The sequence below is a fragment of the Heloderma suspectum genome, chromosome 2 (genome assembly GCF_057233095.1).
Source record: "Heloderma suspectum isolate Gila_16-S chromosome 2, 16-S_ref, whole genome shotgun sequence".
NCBI classification, from domain to species: domain Eukaryota; kingdom Metazoa; phylum Chordata; class Lepidosauria; order Squamata; family Helodermatidae; genus Heloderma; species Heloderma suspectum.
The window spans coordinates 45,646,753-45,665,163 of record NC_139459.1 but is presented as its reverse complement, the minus strand read 5'-3'; the positions used below and the strand labels follow the sequence as shown (position 1 = coordinate 45,665,163).

At 41.7% G+C, this 18,411-nt stretch overlaps 1 protein-coding gene across 1 annotated transcript in view; it reads left to right on the top strand.

Moving 5' to 3' along the window:
* Positions 1-18,113, top strand: part of THBS4 (thrombospondin 4) — a 54,605-nt gene extending 36,492 nt beyond the window's left edge. Inside the window, exons 8-22 of the mRNA XM_084833365.1 lie at positions 472-609; positions 1,303-1,377; positions 5,051-5,203; positions 6,398-6,502; positions 6,776-6,883; positions 8,228-8,387; positions 9,402-9,520; positions 10,661-10,713; positions 12,193-12,386; positions 13,302-13,480; positions 14,773-14,821; positions 15,773-15,969; positions 16,216-16,388; positions 16,771-16,910; positions 17,873-18,113. Of these exons, the coding sequence (XP_084689491.1) occupies positions 472-609; positions 1,303-1,377; positions 5,051-5,203; positions 6,398-6,502; positions 6,776-6,883; positions 8,228-8,387; positions 9,402-9,520; positions 10,661-10,713; positions 12,193-12,386; positions 13,302-13,480; positions 14,773-14,821; positions 15,773-15,969; positions 16,216-16,388; positions 16,771-16,910; positions 17,873-17,934 (1,905 nt within the window). The 3' untranslated portion in view covers positions 17,935-18,113. The remainder of the gene's footprint in view (positions 1-471; positions 610-1,302; positions 1,378-5,050; positions 5,204-6,397; positions 6,503-6,775; positions 6,884-8,227; positions 8,388-9,401; positions 9,521-10,660; positions 10,714-12,192; positions 12,387-13,301; positions 13,481-14,772; positions 14,822-15,772; positions 15,970-16,215; positions 16,389-16,770; positions 16,911-17,872) is intronic.
* Positions 18,114-18,411: the final 298 nt, after the last annotated feature.

The following is an 18,411-nucleotide window of genomic DNA, read 5'->3' as shown; positions in this document are numbered from 1 at the left end:
CTCCTGTTTTTTTTTTAACTGGGAGGCTGGCATGGTGCAAAATGAAGGGCTACCCTCCGGCACCATCTTTATTTGGGTTCGAAAGAAGGGTTTTGTGTTTTGGCCCCACCTCTGCCTTGTACTTAGGTTTTTGGGCAAGTTGCTTTTCTGTCACTCTCAGCAGTTCGCCTTCTAGGAAATTAGTGTTATGTGACCTGCAACATCCATCATGGCAGCCATTTGATGAACGGGCAAGGTGCTCCCATGAGAGCTATTTTGTGAGAACGCCCATGGCACTCTCAAAATTCCAAATGTCCCCACTGCTCCCAGGAGGTTGGGAACCCCAATCATAACTGCTAGACAGAGATGTAAAGAAATGTTGGGGTTTGCCCTTAATTTATGCTTCTAACAAATATCTGAATGGGCTCTTCGGTTTGCTGGCTGGATGCTATATCATTAGTATGTTGAATAAATCTGATGTCTGCCTTTTAGTGCCGATATAATCCATGCTTCCCAGGGGTGAGATGTGTGAACATGGGTCCAGGTTTCAGGTGTGAGGCCTGCCCACCCGGATACATTGGGCAGATGGTTCAAGGAGTGGGAATAAACACTGCCAAAAATAACAAACAGGTGCGTGATCTCATGACCATCAGACGCAAAAAATGTCGGGCTCTATATACGTTTATAAGGTGTATTAGACAACGGAACTTATTCTTCTTCTTTAAAGATGTAAATGAGATGTCTGTATAAATGTCTACATTGTTCTGTGTGTATGTGTTTTATTGCTGTAAGTTGCCTTGGGAGGGCTTCTGCCCTGGAAGGCGGCCAAGAAATATTCTAAATAAATAAATAAAATGTTGTTGTTGTTATTTCATTTCTATACCACCCAATAGCCAAAGCTCTCTGGGTGGTTTACAAAAGATGTAAAATATAATATAAAATATAATATAAAAACTATTTAAATGCAAAAACAATTAAAAACAAACAACAATGGATATTCTAGGACCGGTTAAAACCTTATCATATGCTGACAAATGCCTGGGAGTAGAGGAAAATCTTAACTTGCCGCTGAAAGGATGACGGCAGAATAGCTATACAATGTGTTTTGAATGGTAGCACGAGGAGCCCTCTGTCCGTCAGCAGGATCTACGGCTGTGGAATGATCACATGACCTTTTCCTGTACTTTCAGTTTGTTTCGTAATTAGCATTAACATCAGATTATTATTACTTTTAATCTACTTTTAAAGACTTCTTAACGTAATCATTTTCTATTTGAATAGTAGGCTCACTGGAATTAACTTGCTTTCTTTTTATTGTATTAGGTCTGTTCGGACATAGATGAATGTCAGAATGGAAATGGAGGTTGTGTCTCAGATTCCCAGTGCATAAACACTGTGGTAAGCACATGGCCATTTCGGATTGTACGAATCTGATAATTCTGTATGTTTCAGGATCTGTCCCAAAAGCAAACACCGGTTCACACAAAACTCCTTAAAGGTGGATAGCATTTCAGTGGCACAATTACAACGATCACTTGAAGGCCAACCAGATAATGATAACAATTGTGTGAAGCCAGCAGATAAAGCTTTATAGACACATTGGGCTCCCCTTCCACTCTACAGGGAATTCCGTATGTGGCACGCTAACCATGTGATTGCAACAAGAAAATACATTAACCGGTGCATACCTTTCTAGCTATGCCAGCTTTCACCAATCCAACCCAGTGCCCTCCAGATGTTTTGTACTACAACTCCCATCAGCCCCATCCAGCATGGTCAGTGGTTAGGGATTATGGGAAATTGTAGTCCAAAATATTGGAGGGCACCAGGTTATAGGGAAGAAAGCGATGGATACATAAGAAGCTGCCTCAGAGCAGCTGTCTGTCCATCTAGCTCTATATTGTCTAGCTCTAACTGATACCAGTTCTCCAAGGTCTTTTCCATCAATTGCTATTGGGTCCTTTGAACTGGAGTTGCCAGGGATTGAACCTGGGACCTTGTGCATCCACACATGTGCTCTAGCACTGACGGATTGTTATGCAAATCCTAAGAATGCACCTTAGCAGGTGTAATGCTATGGCCAAATTTACATACACATTCTTTTCTTCTTTTGCACAAAAAGTGCTCCATATGAGGTCAAAAATACCTAGGTAATCTTCATGAAAGGCCTTTTGTAACCTCATTTAAGAGATTGAGAGTGAGTCATAGGATTGCGCATTTCCTCCTCCTCCCCTCCCCAGAGCAAATCCTCCCTCCATGTTAATCACACTTAAGGGATATTGGACTTTTCTACACAAAGCATTTATTGTCCACTTGTCATTCCCTACTCCCAGTTGTTTACGGTTTCTTTAGATGATGATGTGATCCTCCAGATTCATTTCTGTGTCCAAAGAGCACTTTCTGCAAGTATTTTTAGAGCAGGGAAAATGCAGTATTTAATTGTGAAAGCAAAAGAGGTGCCCTTTTCACTTGTGTATTGCACTATTCTGCTACACTGCAGTGCCACCTAGAGGTTTTGTAGCAAAAATACGAGAAAGGAAACACTCCTCATATAGTGCTTGGATCTCAATTCTGCAATGAAAGCAAAAGTAGATACAGCTGATTAACAGCCTTGTGTAGAAAAGCTCATTAGGGTCTTCAACACAACTGTACCAACCCATTGTGTTCTTATCATTATAGTTCTTTGTTTTTATAAACATGCCTTCTCAGTAGAAGCAGCATGCGCTTGAAGAGGTTGTCTTTTTCAGACTTGGTGAGCACTTACAAGCACAAGCAAACATGGAGTAAGTTAGCATTTTAAATACTTACATGCAAGTGGCAATCAGAGACTCTTCATGCACCCATTATATTGGACAGGAACCTGGCATTTTTGTACTTGGCTATCCATACCTGTTCCCTTCATGGATCACTGCCTTGTTGTGGCGAAGGGGCTTGCGTAACTCAGTGAAGCCATAAGCTATGCCGTGCAGGGCCACCCAAGACGGACAGGTCATGGCGGAGAGTTCTGACAAAGTGTGGTTCACTGGAGAAGGAAATGGCAACCCACTCCAGTATTCTTGCCAAGAAAACCCCATGGAACGTATCACAAGGCTAAAAGATAGAATGCTCCGGGAGAGAGTGCAGGACAGGAAGGCCTGGCGTGCTATGGTCCATGGGGTCATGAAGAGTCGGTCACGACTGAACAACTGAACAACAAATCCATACCTGAATTTCAGACATCTCATGAAAAGCAACCCTGAGCTCATCAGAAGTGGAAGCAAACTCAGCTGTGTAGCATAAGGAAGTTCTGCACAACTGTGACCCACCTGCCATGAATTGTGGCTTAACAGGCATCTGACTACCTGCCAGTTTTTGCAGCCCCAGGCAAGCAGCAAACACTGAAGGTTTATTGAGACTCCGGCGAATTAGCATACATGGCTGGTGGGGCTGCATTTGACTTAGTGGTCCTGTTCACATGTAATGCTGAGCCATGATGGTTAGGAAATTTGCACGAACCACAGTGATGTAGCGTGTTGTCTGGGGGGAAAACCCACTAAACATGGTTCCAAAACCACCCCAGCTAACCACCGCCCTGCCGCAGGGCTCTAGGGCGGCTTACCATTATGTGTGGCAGGCTCCCTGGTGGTTAAATAGAGACGACCATAGAGACGGCAGCCTAGAACATCCTGCACTTCCAGCGATGCTCTAGCTGGCACATACTTTATGGAGGCCAACTCATTGCGACAGATGGAGCAGCCGGAGCATGCATTTTTGCAGCGCAAGGGCTGCAGGGATCTCTGGTGATGGGGGGAGGGTGTTTACGGTAACTAGGGAGGGCTGGTTATGGGAACCACATGGCACCAGATGGTTCCTAGTTGGGTGATGGGTGCGTGTGTCATGATTTTGCTACCCCCCACCCCTGGTAGTTACCCTAACCACCCTCCCCCTGTGCGCATCTCAACAGGGCCAGTGGGTCACATGTTGTGCACACCTGAAATAAGTGGCTTATCACATTAAACAAACCAGTGACAGTATTGTTCTGAGGAAGTTTCCTTGTCTTGTGGCAACAAATGGAAGCTAGTTAAAGCTAGGGCTGCAACTTGCAATAGCTTAATCTTTTTCTTTTTTTTTTTAACATCTTTTGGATAATTAAAAAGGTGCCTCCAATGAATCTGGCAGCGGATTTAAAAATGAATTATTTTTAAGAGACATTACTGGAGATAGCAGGCACCTCATTAAACAAATCATTCCCATTCTCTTTTGCATGGGAGAGAAAGCCTCTTCTAAATAGGACCCAACAGCTTGCTACAACTGGAGTTTCAGCATACTTTTTGAGCCAACATGAAGTTTATCAGTACTCCTGGGAGTGCAATTTTGTTTTTTTTTTAATGTAATCATTAACATATCCAAGAGCAGGCCTTTGAATCTTGTTGTGAGTCTTGCTCACCCACACCCAGTGAAATCTTTGTGTGTCCCCCCGCCCCGGAATGCTGAAATGGTGTAGCTGTTTTAAATGAGACATTTGATTAAAATAGTCCAAAAACAATTTCTAGATTATGAATACATAAAACACCACCAGTTGCAATTTCAAACAAAGAAATTGGTCAGTTGAACAATTACATCTGTATGCAGTTGTTCCTGGAAAACCCAATAGAGTGCTTTAAAAACCACATGCACTGTTTGTTTTACAATCTTTGGGGGAAAACCAGGAGTGGATTTTCATGGGAAAGGATTTGTGAATTTACCACAAATTCCTGGGCTGAGCATGTGCTCAGAGGCATCCTGTTTCTTAATTTTTAGCATATGTCTGCCTACATGAACCACTACTTCTCACCTGTCTCTGGTTTTTGGATCTCAGGGTTATAGTAAAAAAAATAAAATCCCATGGGCCTGATGTTTGCCCACTCCTGTTCTAAAATGATTCCTATAACATTTCTATCTAAAAGCAAATGAAATAAGCTTTTTACATCAGAAGTCTTGTTTTTGCAAACGCAATCAATTCATTAATCAATTGAGAGTTCTGTAATTGGGCATTAGTCCTAGTTAAAAGCAATGAATGTCTGGCTTATGGATTTGTTTGCTTTCCTCAAAGGGTTCCTACCGCTGCGGAGCTTGCAAGTCAGGATTTACTGGAGACCAGGTCAGGGGGTGCAGGGCTGAGCGAAGCTGTAGGAATCGACCCCTGAATCCTTGCAGTGTCCATGCCCAATGTTCTGAAGTAAGGCAAGGAGACATCGCATGTGTTGTAAGTTGATGCTCTTGCAGAATTTTTTAATAACTTGATCCAAGTGGAGTACAAGCAATAAACCCTATTTTGACATTTTTCAATAAAAACATACTTTCAGATTCATTCATTCATTTTTTAAAAAACCTTATATTGTGCTATCTGTTGGGGTGAAACCTTGTATATCCCCATATTTTTAAAAATCCAAATTAATCCATTCATGCTGCAGTCCTACTGTCCCTAGGAGACAGTCCCAGCAGCTGTGGGATTTGTCAGTTCTCTGTCTCTGAAGGTGGAGAGAGAGGTCTGCCCATGGAGAGCAACCCCAGCGCATGCTCTCTCACCACCTAAGGCAGGGAGAACATGCACCACTGCATCACATCCCCCTTCCCCTGTCACGCACATGCTTCCCGTTCCCTAGTTGTGTGCCCCCCTTACCTTTGCTGCTGTGTCGGCTCTATGAAGAGGCAAAACCAAAGGTGTGTGTGATGAGGGAAATAGAGGGTGGGTGGCTGCTCTTTAGAGCCCTGCCAGCTGCTTTCTCATTGCAGCAAATGTGGGGCTCTCCAGTTGGTGGGGCTCTCCAGAGCACCCACTGGAGGTGGTAGGGCAACAGCAGTGGGCCTTCCTGGCAGAGACCGGTGGGGGGGGGAGCAGCACAGTTCATCACTCCTGCTGCGCCACCTAATGCAGGTACCTCACCCTGTTTCATGGGAGGGCCGGCCCAGGCAGAGAGGGAGAGCCAACCTCATAAGCTTCCTCTGTATGGCTGAGGACCTTTCCACAGCCAGTGCTACTCTGATATTGGACAGTGCAAAAAAGGAAGCATTCTGGAGCCGTTCCCTGGACATGCCTGGAGAGGCTATGGATCCACTGAAACCACAGCTTTCTTGTGCCAACACATCCCCAGAATTGGGGGAGAGATACAGCAGCCCTGGAGCTAGGGTACTTCATTTCCCAACCATTGAAATGGAAGTGAAACAGTTCAAGAAAGAAAGAAAAATGTGGCTCCCCTGTCCGTTTTGCCCCGCTGGCAGAGCTCCCCACACTGAATGGTAGGATTGTCCTGCCCAAAAGCATTTGACCCCTGTTCAAGTATTAATGACACTGTCCCCTTGGAAGCATATTGCAAGTCTTCTGCATAACTATACAAAAAGAACACAGCAGAATGGCATCCTCAGCCTTGCTTTAGTTCTGTTGTACATTTTCTCACAGTGTGGCATTGGCTGGGCTGGTGACGGCTTTGTGTGTGGAAAAGATCTAGATATTGATGGCTATCCTGATGAAGAACTTCCCTGCTCAGCTGAAAGCTGCAGAAAGGTAGGATCTTATCAGAGCCAGGATGAGAAGACTGAAAATTATGCTTCCCTTTAACATGTGCTTCATTTTAAATCACCATTCTACTGAGGAAGTGCATTCAAAGGAGAGAAACTAGGCAACCCCCCGGCCCTATAACCCTTCCCCAACTTGTTGCCCTTCAGATGTGTCAGACTGCAACTCCCATTGTTGTAGTCCTGTACAACTTGAAGGCAGCAGGTTGGGGAAGGTTGCTCTAAACACTGGTTCTGTATGCCCATCTTGTTTTCCCCATAGGACAACTGCAAATTCGTTCCAAACTCTGGACAAGAAGATGCTGATGGAGATGGAATAGGAGATGCCTGCGATGATGATGCCGATGGGGATGGCATTCCTAATGATGAGGTACCAGTTACAGATACTGAGTTGGACCCAGGCTTAGTCAAGCGTAAAGTAGACCCACTGAAATCAGTGGGACGTTGTTAGTCACGGCTAATGTCCCATTGATTTCAGTGGTCTGCTCTAAGCTTTGTATAGAGCTAGATCTAACCAATTTTTCATTTTTTGTAATTTACATCCGTTCTATATCTAGCAACACTGTTACAAACCAGACAACATTCTATCAAGCATTGATTCACCTGCACATATTCTAATGTGATTGCTGAAATTCTCTGATTTTTACTTCAAAACTCAGTTCAGCTTGCTCTTGTTTTTGTTTGTGACCTGTTTTTCAGTTTGTTCGAAAAAAGAAAAGTGCATTTTTCAGTTTGTTCGAAAAAAGAAAAGTGCACGTTTTTCAAAAGTTACACACTTTTAAAAATGCACACTTAAAGCTGTGCATTTGTTAGCTTGCACATTTTCAAAATGCAAACATAAGTTTGGGAATTTGCAAACATTTTCATAGAGCATGCACTCCTGTTCATGTTTGGGGTTGTGAATGGGGCATTTTCAAGTGATTTGCAAACTGAAATTAACTTCTCATACATCCCTATCTACCAACAGTGCTTATTGGCCACTGATATAGATTAAACAGGTTGGTTGCTATGCAAGGTAATAAAAATAAACCAACCCCCCCATTAAAAATGGTAATAGAAGTCGATGTGGGAGCATTTCAATTACTCAGGACATTTTGTAGCAGACCTTTAAGAGTTGACATGCATCAGCAAAAAAGTTTCAAAGGGAGATTCCAGTGTAAAACACAGAACTGAATCCATTAGCAAATTTGAGACTGTGGAATTTGGACTCAAATGAGACTGGCCATACTAGCCCACTACAGAAAGGTACTGTCCTTCTATAGGTGTTTATTCCTATTATTAACCTTGCCATGTCAAATGATCATCAGATGGTACCAGCTGGGAGTGGGTCACACCCCTTGGATTGAATCTTGCAGTGGTTTGATTGGGTTGTGCATTAATTTGTGCTCTGCATAGGAATGTGGCACAAACACTGCTGTCTTTTCCATTTCTTGACATTTAGGCCTCACTTTGCGAAACAAAACAAAAAATATTGTCAACTTTTTGTACTCAAGAGTATATATAACTACTCACCATTTCAGGCCATCTTTTAAAGTGGCCTCTGACATACTAAAGCTTATGCCACAATATATTTCTTAGTATTTAAAGTGCCACAAGACTTTTAATTGTTTCCCCTCGTTGTCACTTGCAAAAGGAAAGCCGATAGAGGGTAATGATGAGCGCTAGTGCTGTGCAAGGACTGTCATCAAAAGCAGTTTGTCTTTCTCTGGTTCAGGATAACTGTGTGCTGGCTTCTAATGCTAACCAGAGAAACAGCGACCAGGATATCTTTGGTGATGCTTGTGACAATTGCCGCACAGCCTTAAACAATGACCAGCGAGACACTGATGGAGATGGCAAAGGAGATGCCTGTGACGATGACATGGATGGAGATGGTGGGTAAATCTTTACGTCTGCACCACATGTGAAACTCACACAGGGGGGCACCTAGCATTAAAGGGTATATTTTGCACATCGGCCCTTGGGCTGGGTCTGTACTTGGGCTTCAGTACATGCAATGGGGCTTGTCAGGCCCCACTTTCCCATGGAAGTTCTCAGTTGCCCTAAAAGCTTATCTTGAAGGTTGAGGGGCAGCAACCACATCATGAGGGCCTGCAGTCACAAGTGAGAATCAGTGAAGCACCCGAAGTGCTTCCAAGCACATGGGCCTCTTTGGCCCCGGCCAATAATAATGATAAAACAATAACAACAACAACAACAACAACAATATAGGGTTGGATCCAGATTTAGTCATACTTAAAGCCAACTGATCAAAATCAGTGGGACTTGTATTAGTCATGACTAACTTAAGTCTACTGATTTGAATGGGTGTACTCTTAAGTATGACTAAATCTGGATACAATCTATTATTATTATTCTCATCATCGTCATCACCAGGGGAGGTGGTGGCTCTGATTTCAGTGGAGCTGTGAATCCATTCTTGGTTTCACTCAGAACCAGCCAGAACCCTAACGGAGCTATCCAAGATGCTCAACCTATTTTGGGGATAGGGTTCAGCACACTGGATAGCTCCTTTAGAGTTCTGCCTGGTTCTGACTGAAACGGAAAATGGATGCGCAGCCCCACCAAAATCAGAGCCACCAGCATACACTAGTTATCACCATGTGCTTTTTGTTTTGTTTTGTATAAATAACCTTTTCCCAAGAAGCTCAGAATGACATATGGAGCCATCCCATTTTATCCTTACAAGAACCTTCTGAAGCAAATTAGGCAGGCGGGGGTTCACAACTGGCCCAAAGTTTCCCAGCCATCTTATTGGCCAAGTAGTGATTTCAAACAAGGTCTTCCTAGGCCACATCCGGTAAGCTGCCTATTATGCCACACTGACTATTATGAACTGATAGAGTGTTCAAAAGACAACACTGATTGTATGTCATCCTTTCATTCAGGTATTAATAATGTTTTGGACAACTGCCAGAGGGTTCCCAATTGGGAACAGAAGGACAGGGATAACGATGGGGTTGGTGATGCTTGTGATAGTTGCCCAGATATTAGCAACCCCAATCAGGTGAGTGACAGCAGGAAAGGCTGCAGAGAATTAAAGACTTTGGTCTTCTGTGGAAGTAAAAATGGGACTGTAAATTTAAGATAATTAAATTTAAAACCATTGTCAATCCTGTTCTACCAACTTATCATATTTGTTTATTTTAAAACATCTATACTGTGCCTCATCTTCAAAGGAATTCAAGATGGCTTACAACAAAGTCAACAAATTAACAATAAAAACATCCTTTCAATTGGAACATAAAGACTAAACATGAAAACAGCAGCAGAAAACTAACGGTACAACAGCAATCAAAATATATAAAATATTTAGGTTAAAACAGGTTAAACAGGTTAAAACAGCCAATTACTTACTAACTGCTTTCCAAAAAAGAAAGGATTTTATCAGAGGTGTTCATCTGCCTGTCATTAATGAGGAATTGTTCAGGCCTCCTTTGGCTACACATATTCAGGAAGAAAAAACCTATGATACTGTGAGATATTTAGTTTGGACCATGACACTGCTGTAGTCATTGCTTTCCTGTGCAGTGTGGGACTTTGTCTGACATTTGATCAACCCATGCATAGATGTATCAATGCATACATAGATGTGAATGGTAAAATTTTAACTGAGAAGCCTGAGAGGGTGCACCACCACAGTAACAATGTTGAATATATGAAGCTGCCTTCCATTATGGGTCTTTCTAGCTTTGACTGGTAGCAAGTTCCCAAGGATCTCAGGTAAGTATCTTTTCCAGTCCTGTTACCCAAGATCCATAAATTGAAGGTGGCAGACTCGGCCTGGGGCTTTCTACAAACAAAACATGTCTCCATTTCTGGGCCCTCCTTTGTCCACATCACTGAGATTAGATCCAATGTCAGTAAATGTTCTCACTGGTTCATAGGGCTTTAATTGCAATCTTATTGTTAAAAAACTGAAAGGATGTTATGAGGGGGAACGTCTAAGGATAAATAACCTGTGCCTATAGAACACAGAATTTATACACAGCTGGGATCCAATCCATCTTTTCAAATATTAGTTCCCTGCTAATATAGATTATTGAAAGACTTGGGTTGAATTGCAGTGACTTTCAGCATTGTAATCATATACTCCCCCCCTTTTGCAATATAGTCTTGTAGAGATTTTGTCTATTTTTGTTTACAGTCAGATACTGACAATGATTTGGTTGGGGATTCCTGCGACACCAATCAAGACAGGTAGGTAAACTTTGATCTAATATATATAAGGAGAATAATGCCCAATCAAACTCTGCTCTGGTGCAAGCCAGTATGCTTTTACTGATTTCACTGAAGTCTATCAGGGTCAAATTTAAGCTTACATTGTTTTCAGTCCATTGTACCTATTGTTGGAATCAACAAATAATACATTGTAATGTATTTACACATAATATTTGTTCCTTGTGTCAAGTTTGGTCACATTCATTATTGGATCTTGTATCTCTTTTAATTTATTTTAAAAGCTCCCTTGGGCAGGGTGTGCGAATAATGATTAACTTCCCCAATCCCTGTGCCATTTCCATGATGTATATCAGCCTCCCCAGGCACAGCAGTCCTTAACCAATCCTCCCTCTTGGCTGGTTTGAAAGAAATTGAAAGAGACCAAAGACCAAATCAAAGGTCTCTTATGTCTCCTCTCATTTGGCCTTAGTTAATGAGATTATTTAAATCAGGAGAGAAATAAATTAATAAATCATTGGCAAATACACAGTGTTGTTCAATGTAGTATTGTTTTGTGCAGAAAACAGACTTCCCAATTTTGGATTGTGCCAAAAGCACATAGAAGTAATACAACAAAGTCCATTTTGGCTGTATATCGTATGACCGAGGCAAGAAAAGATTGCTGCAAGTGTTGAAATCATTTGCTGAGGCCCCTCTTTCTAAATAATGCCACTAACGGTGGTGATAGTTACACACCTAACTGTGGGGGTAATGGATGAAGACCCCAATTCAGGATCTGAACTGTTTGCCATCATTAGGACAAGCTTGATTGGCTTTTATGTCTAGCTCCAGCTTAGAGTGGCCTCAGACATATTATGGATGGAGAAGCCTGTAGCAGTTCCTTGAGATCACATGATCACTTACTTTCTCCCCCAATTAAGAAAGTTTTGCCTGATAGGACTAACAATATGGGAAGATACACAAAATTATTCCTTGTCAATGATACAACCAGGGCTGGCCAAAATTCCTATACTTAGAGTCAAACGACACATTACATTAAGCATGTAGCCAAGGGTTATCTCTTTTTTCACTCTACAGTAAGTATGTGTGGCCCTGATTCAGATCAGGACCGCTGCACTCTAGGAAGGGAGTATTATACCTCACTCCCACACTGTTTACATGGGAGTTAATTACCCGCCCCCCCAGCCTTCATCTGGATGTCAATGGAGGGTTTTTTCCTTGTTTTAACCTTCCCCCCCCCCCACACACACACACAGTGTGGTGGGTTTTGGGAAAGCAAGTGGTGGTGGGGGGAATGTTTACTCTGCCCATCCTGGTGCATGGTGGTCCTGAACTGAATCAGGATCACGTGCACCTACTGTAGAGTAAAAAAAAGAGATAAGCCTCAGCTTTTAATTAATGTAATTAATTAATGTAATCTGTAATTCAACCCTTAGGGACATACACTGGGAACTAATGGGGATTATTTTTCTGAACTTTCTCTTGGTTTACTCCTAGTGATGGGGATGGACACCAGGACAGCACAGACAACTGCCCAACGGTCATTAACAGCTCCCAGCTAGACACTGATAAAGATGGGCTGGGGGATGAATGTGATGACGATGATGATAATGACGGGATTCCAGATCTTGTTCCTCCAGGCCCAGACAATTGCCGGCTGGTTCCTAACCCAGGACAGGAAGATGACAACAGTAAGGCCAGCCTATTCTTCTTCACCCTCCTGCTTCTAATTCAGTTAAATACAATTATAAGCAATTAAACATCAGTTTGCTGTCCTTTCATGCACCTAAAATCAGCTGCCTGAAGCAGCCACCTCACTCTGTTGAATGGTGGCACCATCCTTGTCTCTATGTCAACTGTAAATAATTTCAGGAAAGTCATGAGAGATGTGATGGTGGGGTTTAGTATAAATCAAATAAAGTCAAGACGACTTCCTTTTATAAAATCCAATGAAATGTACTTTTATAGACTTACACTCTTTTCTCTGGATTGATTCATCCATAAATATTACTATGCCGTGATTTTATATACAAACAATCACAAACTACCTTAGAATCCACTCTCTACATATACAGACGCAGTATAAGAATCCATTGCTCTGTTTGCCTCCCAGAAAGGCATTTACATTTCCTCATCTCCTTCCTTGCCAGTTAGTATCCAAATGGCTGCCCTCCCTGTCCTCTGCTTCAAGGTAATTGGCAAAACCTGAAATGGAATGAGTCCACAAGATGGCTTCTCCAAGAGTCTTCCACCGTGAATTGCAATGTGACTTAATACAGCTATGTACTCAACTCCCTGTGGGATCCATAACTCACTTTTTTGCTCCTCTTTGGACTGCTAACTCAGCCTGTTGCTCAAATGCTTCTCTTTGGTCTCATCTCTTGGTACCCTGCCCAGCATACTCTGGTATACTAGAGTTGCTGCATCCCTCCCTTTCACGATTGGAGGCATTCAGAAACTGGTTCTTGCAGTAACAGCCTCGTACAATTCCTGCATATCTATGATGTGTGCTAATGAACATCTACCACTTTCTGTTGGTTATTCCCTTATTACTGTTTCGACAGCTGTCGAATGACATCCCTTGAGTATTACATTTATGTGTCCAGGTGATGGAGTTGGTGATATCTGTGAATTGGATTTTGATCAAGACACAGTAATTGATCGAATTGATGTTTGCCCTGAGAACGCAGAGATCACTCTGACAGATTTCAGAGCTTATCAGACTGTTGTCCTGGATCCAGAAGGGGATGCCCAGATTGATCCGAACTGGGTTGTTCTGAACCAGGTAAAGCATTTTTTAGTATGCAAAACTTGCCAGGAATGATAGGTTGCAAACCAAAGAAAAACATCTCTCAAACTTTTCAGAATTGATTATGCTTTGCTTTGGCTTTGAAATTAGTTGCAGGCCGTCAAAGGAAAACAATCCGAATCTTTGTGGCAAAGAAACCAGTCCTTTTCGCAAAGAAACCAAAGTTAACAATTTTCCATTAATTAAAATAATTTTGCATAAATGTACTGCAAGGTTTGGCTCCAGACCCCCACGTGCATGATTGGAAAATCTGCTCATGTGCTGGTGTGGGTGGCCTTTGATATTTTCTCCAGCTGCAATCCCCCTCTGTCACATTGGATGTTGTTCTGAGGGTCCTCTGACTCCCTGGAACAGATTCTCAATGGTGGTTGGTTGGTATGAGGGGCTACAGATGGGAGTGTGTGTGTGTGGGGGGGGCGGAATTGTTAATTCCCCATGTGTGAGTAGAAGTGGCTCCACATGTGCAAGGGGGGAAGGTTGAATCCAAGTCAAAATCCAAGTTGTTGATTCATGTATATGCAGGGAAATGAAGATGAGATATGGGCTGTATGGGAGGAGGCTGCAGAGGAGAAAGAAGGAGTTATGGCAGATAGTGTTGTCCTTTGAGAATCCGGTATATACTAGCCACTTGTTTCCAAACTTCACCCAAATCACAAGAGCCAGAAATTTCCTTTTTGAGAAACAATTAAGAAATGATCAGAAAACCAAATTTTATTTCCTATTTTCAACAGTAAAAGTTGAAGTAATGGAACCCTCTGTATTTTTGATAGTGAACTTTTATTTATCAGTGCAAGAACTGTTTGAAATATATCTTTCTACTTGAGGCTATTAATTGGGTGTTTTATGCCTGTATTTACTTTCAACTTTGTCGCAGAATTAAGATCGAAGAATTATACAAGGAGTGTTTCCTTTCCTGATTTTCCACTACATAGCCTCTAGGTGGCACTGTGGTATAGCAGAATAGTGCAACTACACAAGTTAAAAAAATGTTTTCTTATGGTTTTACATCACTGAAAGTGCTTTTTAGACACTGAAGTGAAACTAGGTCATGTAATTGTCTAAAGAACTCTTAAACAACTGTGAGTAGGGAATGACAAAAGCGTGATAAATGCCTCATGTAGAAAAGCCCACAGCCAAAGGAGATTTGTGTGGATTCACTACGTGACACAGATTGGAATGGGCAAGGAATGTAGTCTTATTTATCCTTTTGAATATGACTGTAGCAAGCTAAACATCTTTCTTTCATTAACTATGTTATATTTTTACAGGGTATGGAGATTGTACAGACCATGAACAGTGATCCTGGGCTTGCCGTTGGTATGTGCACATTGTTCTGTAGACATTCACAAAGCAATCCACAAACAGAAGCAGGTTTCTGTTCATGGACCATCACACCATTGGCCCAAAAGATTGCTATAGAGATACCCGTGCTGCAACCTGCATCCAGGATATATGAAAAATGCACCTTTGCTGTACACCAGCCTTCCCCAACCCGGTGCCCTCCAGATCTTTGAACTGCAACTCATTGTATACAAGCAGCCTAACATGGTCAGCTCTAAGAGCACCAATCTCTTATTAGGCAGGGAGAGCAGGAAGGAGTTCTAGAATCAGTTCAGGTATCCCCTTGTCACTTAGGGGCAGGGACATAGTGCTGGAAGAATGGTTTGCATGGACACAGGCAGTCTCTGTAGCATCTCTGGTTAAAGGCTCTTAAGGTGGCAGGACTGAGAAAACCCCTGCCTGAGTCCTTGGAGGACAGCTTTCCATCAGAGCAAACCAGCTTTTTCCTATCTGGTACCCTCCAGATATGTTGGACTACAGATTCCATAATCCCCAGTAAGCACAAGGTTGGGGAAGGGTGGAGCTAGACAGACCAATGGCCTGATTCTGTATAGGGCACTTGTTGCATGTTAATGAATCTTTCTAATGAGTCTTTCAGCTCTGCTGTTTTAAATCTGTATTTTAAATCTCTGCATTGCTGCTAGGCTTTATTCTGGTTTTATTGTTATATTGTGGTTTTAATGCTTTTATATTTTATATTGTTTTACTGTGTGCTTTTTGGTTTTAATTTTTGTGAACTGCCCAGAGAGCTTCACCTATTGGGCGGTATAGAAATGAAATAAATAATAAACTCCTCCTCCTCCTCCTCCTCTTCCTGATGGTTCGGATTGGGCCTATTAGAGCCAAAGGAATAACAAGTATTAATGGATCAAATGTTAGGTTTGTTAATAGATTTGGTCTTGAAGCATATACCTATATATTGAACAGGTTACACAGCTTTCAATGGAGTTGATTTTGAAGGGACTTTCCATGTGAACACAGTGACGGATGATGACTACGCTGGCTTCATTTTTGGATATCAAGACAGCTCCAGCTTTTACGTAGTGATGTGGAAACAGACTGAGCAGACCTATTGGCAAGCAACTCCCTTTAGAGCTGTTGCAGAACCTGGAATTCAACTGAAGGTACTGGCTTGAGCCAAAGTGACCCAAATCTCATCAATGCCGTCATCTAGTGACTGCTAAGGTGAAATTGGCAAGGTGTTCGTCTGCTGTAGTTTCTTAACACTGGTTTGTTTGGGTGCATGTGCCTGTTTTCCCATTACATAATGGAAAGATAATTAAAGCATCTGTTTTTTCTCAGAAATCTCGGGGGTGGGAAATGTTGTTGATGGCCATTTCATCTTTCTGACTCATCTTTGTACTCTGTAGGCTGTTAAATCAAAGACTGGGCCTGGAGAACACCTCAGAAATTCACTTTGGCACACAGGGGACACTAATGACCAAGTCAGATTGCTGTGGAAAGACCCTCGAAATGTAGGCTGGAAGGATAAAGTTTCCTATCGCTGGTTCCTGCAGCACAGACCTCAGTTTGGATATATTAGGTAAAGTGGTGGTTCAAAGAAGGACCTTTTTAACAAAATTTTCATGTTGGTCTGTGTGTCCATGTATGCGTGTGCACACATCACTGATTTTATCATTTGGCCAACAAGTTGCCACTTTCACCTGTTGCCACAACAAATTATATAAAACAGATTGAAATGAAATATATTGGTTAAAAGAGCTTTTGAAACGACCAGCGCTCTGGGTCTCTGAAATTCAAAGTTATAATAAAAGCTTTCACTAGCAGACCATTTCGGACAATGCATTTTTATGTGTACATACTGGCCTGGGAGTAAGCTCCACTGAACATAGAGGGAATTGCTTCTGTGTGTATATGCAAAGAAAATCAGGCAACATAAAATAACATTTGCTCAACTTTCAAAGGACAAGATTTTACGAAGGTTCTGAGCTGGTGGCGGATTCTGGAGTAACCATAGACACTACCATGCGTGGAGGAAGACTCGGTGTTTTCTGCTTCTCTCAGGAAAACATTATTTGGTCCAATCTGAAGTATCGCTGCAATGGTAACATTTCTCTTCCGCTATCCTCATGCCTTATTAAATGAGCAGATGTAGAAAGAACAAACTGTTTTAGGAAATTTGAATGAATTAGACTGTAGATTTGTGAAACATTATCCCCTATGTTTATTCTGACTTCGCATGTCTCTGGGTTGCACAGATGTGCATTAGGTTGATGCCTTATCTGCTGTATAAATGTCATTTGTTCCTAAGCACACTTAGGAGAACTAAAAATGTGCAATTAAGCGATCACATTAAAACAACAATAAGAGTAAGCTTTGCACTGTACTGAGCATTTTGGGCGTGAAAACAGTAATGGGTCCTCACAAAAATCACTGCTGAAAAGATCAAATATGATTTTCTTCAGGTAGTTGTATCCCTAATGCTGCTTGGGCCACACTATGGAAAGCAGTTTACAAACGTCTGAACAAACCCTCAGGCCAGAGACTTGCCATTCAGAACTTCCCATGCAGAGACCACACTGAGAGTCAAACTAGACATGATGCTAAATATGTAATTCCTAGCTAGGTCAGGGTTTTTAAAAAATTTAATCTTAGGCACAGCCACCCTCTGATGTTCATTAGGACTGCAGTATGTGAGGAGAGGAGGTTTAACCCTTCCCTCCCATGCTGTGACCCTAGTAATAATCACACACACTGCAATTAGCATTTTAATTAATTATTTAAAAAAAAGCTGCCATTGGCATCATGGGAATTTCCCCGAAAACTAATTGTACTGTGGAAGGTGCATTTTCATTGGGATTGTGGCTGGGGAGGGAAGAAACAACTCATCTAGCATCACACCCTGATATTTAGTTAGTTAACAGGAAAATAGGATTCATAAAAAATATTTTATAACTGTCTGTAATAAGTATGCTGTATTTCCTAATCTGAACTTTGAAAGCAAAACACTCACCACTTCTATAGGAGCAACAGAGACTGATCTCTAATCTCATGTCATGTTTTCAGATACCATCCCAGAGGACTTCCAAGAATTTCAAGCTCAGCAGTATGGAGTTGGAGATATTTAAGAAAGACTGAGAATGCAAGTTTCTGTGGCAAACAATAAAGCAGTATATATTAAATTCTTATATGATGTTTTTGGTGCAAGTCCACACTACAATTCTTATGAGTGGTGTAAAACTGTCAGACTTTTTATATGTGTGTGTGTGTGTGTGTGTGTGAAAATAAAAAGATAAAATAGGCTAGGATTTCACTGTGTTTTTAATTTCTTTCAAGCTAAAATAATTAAGGTATAATCCTGCTATCCAGTTGTATGTGCACATCAACAGGTATGAAGGGACTAACTACACATTATATAAAATATCTGTAAGGTGGGGTGTTGCTAGGTATTTAAAAGTTTTCGGGACATAGGCCAATAGGACACAAATTTGCAAATAAATAAATAAATACATTGCATAGCCTTTTTAGAAATAACTAGAATTTATTTGATTTCTACATAAGGCAAACTACGCCAATTAAGTTCTCATTGAAATCACTCCAAATAA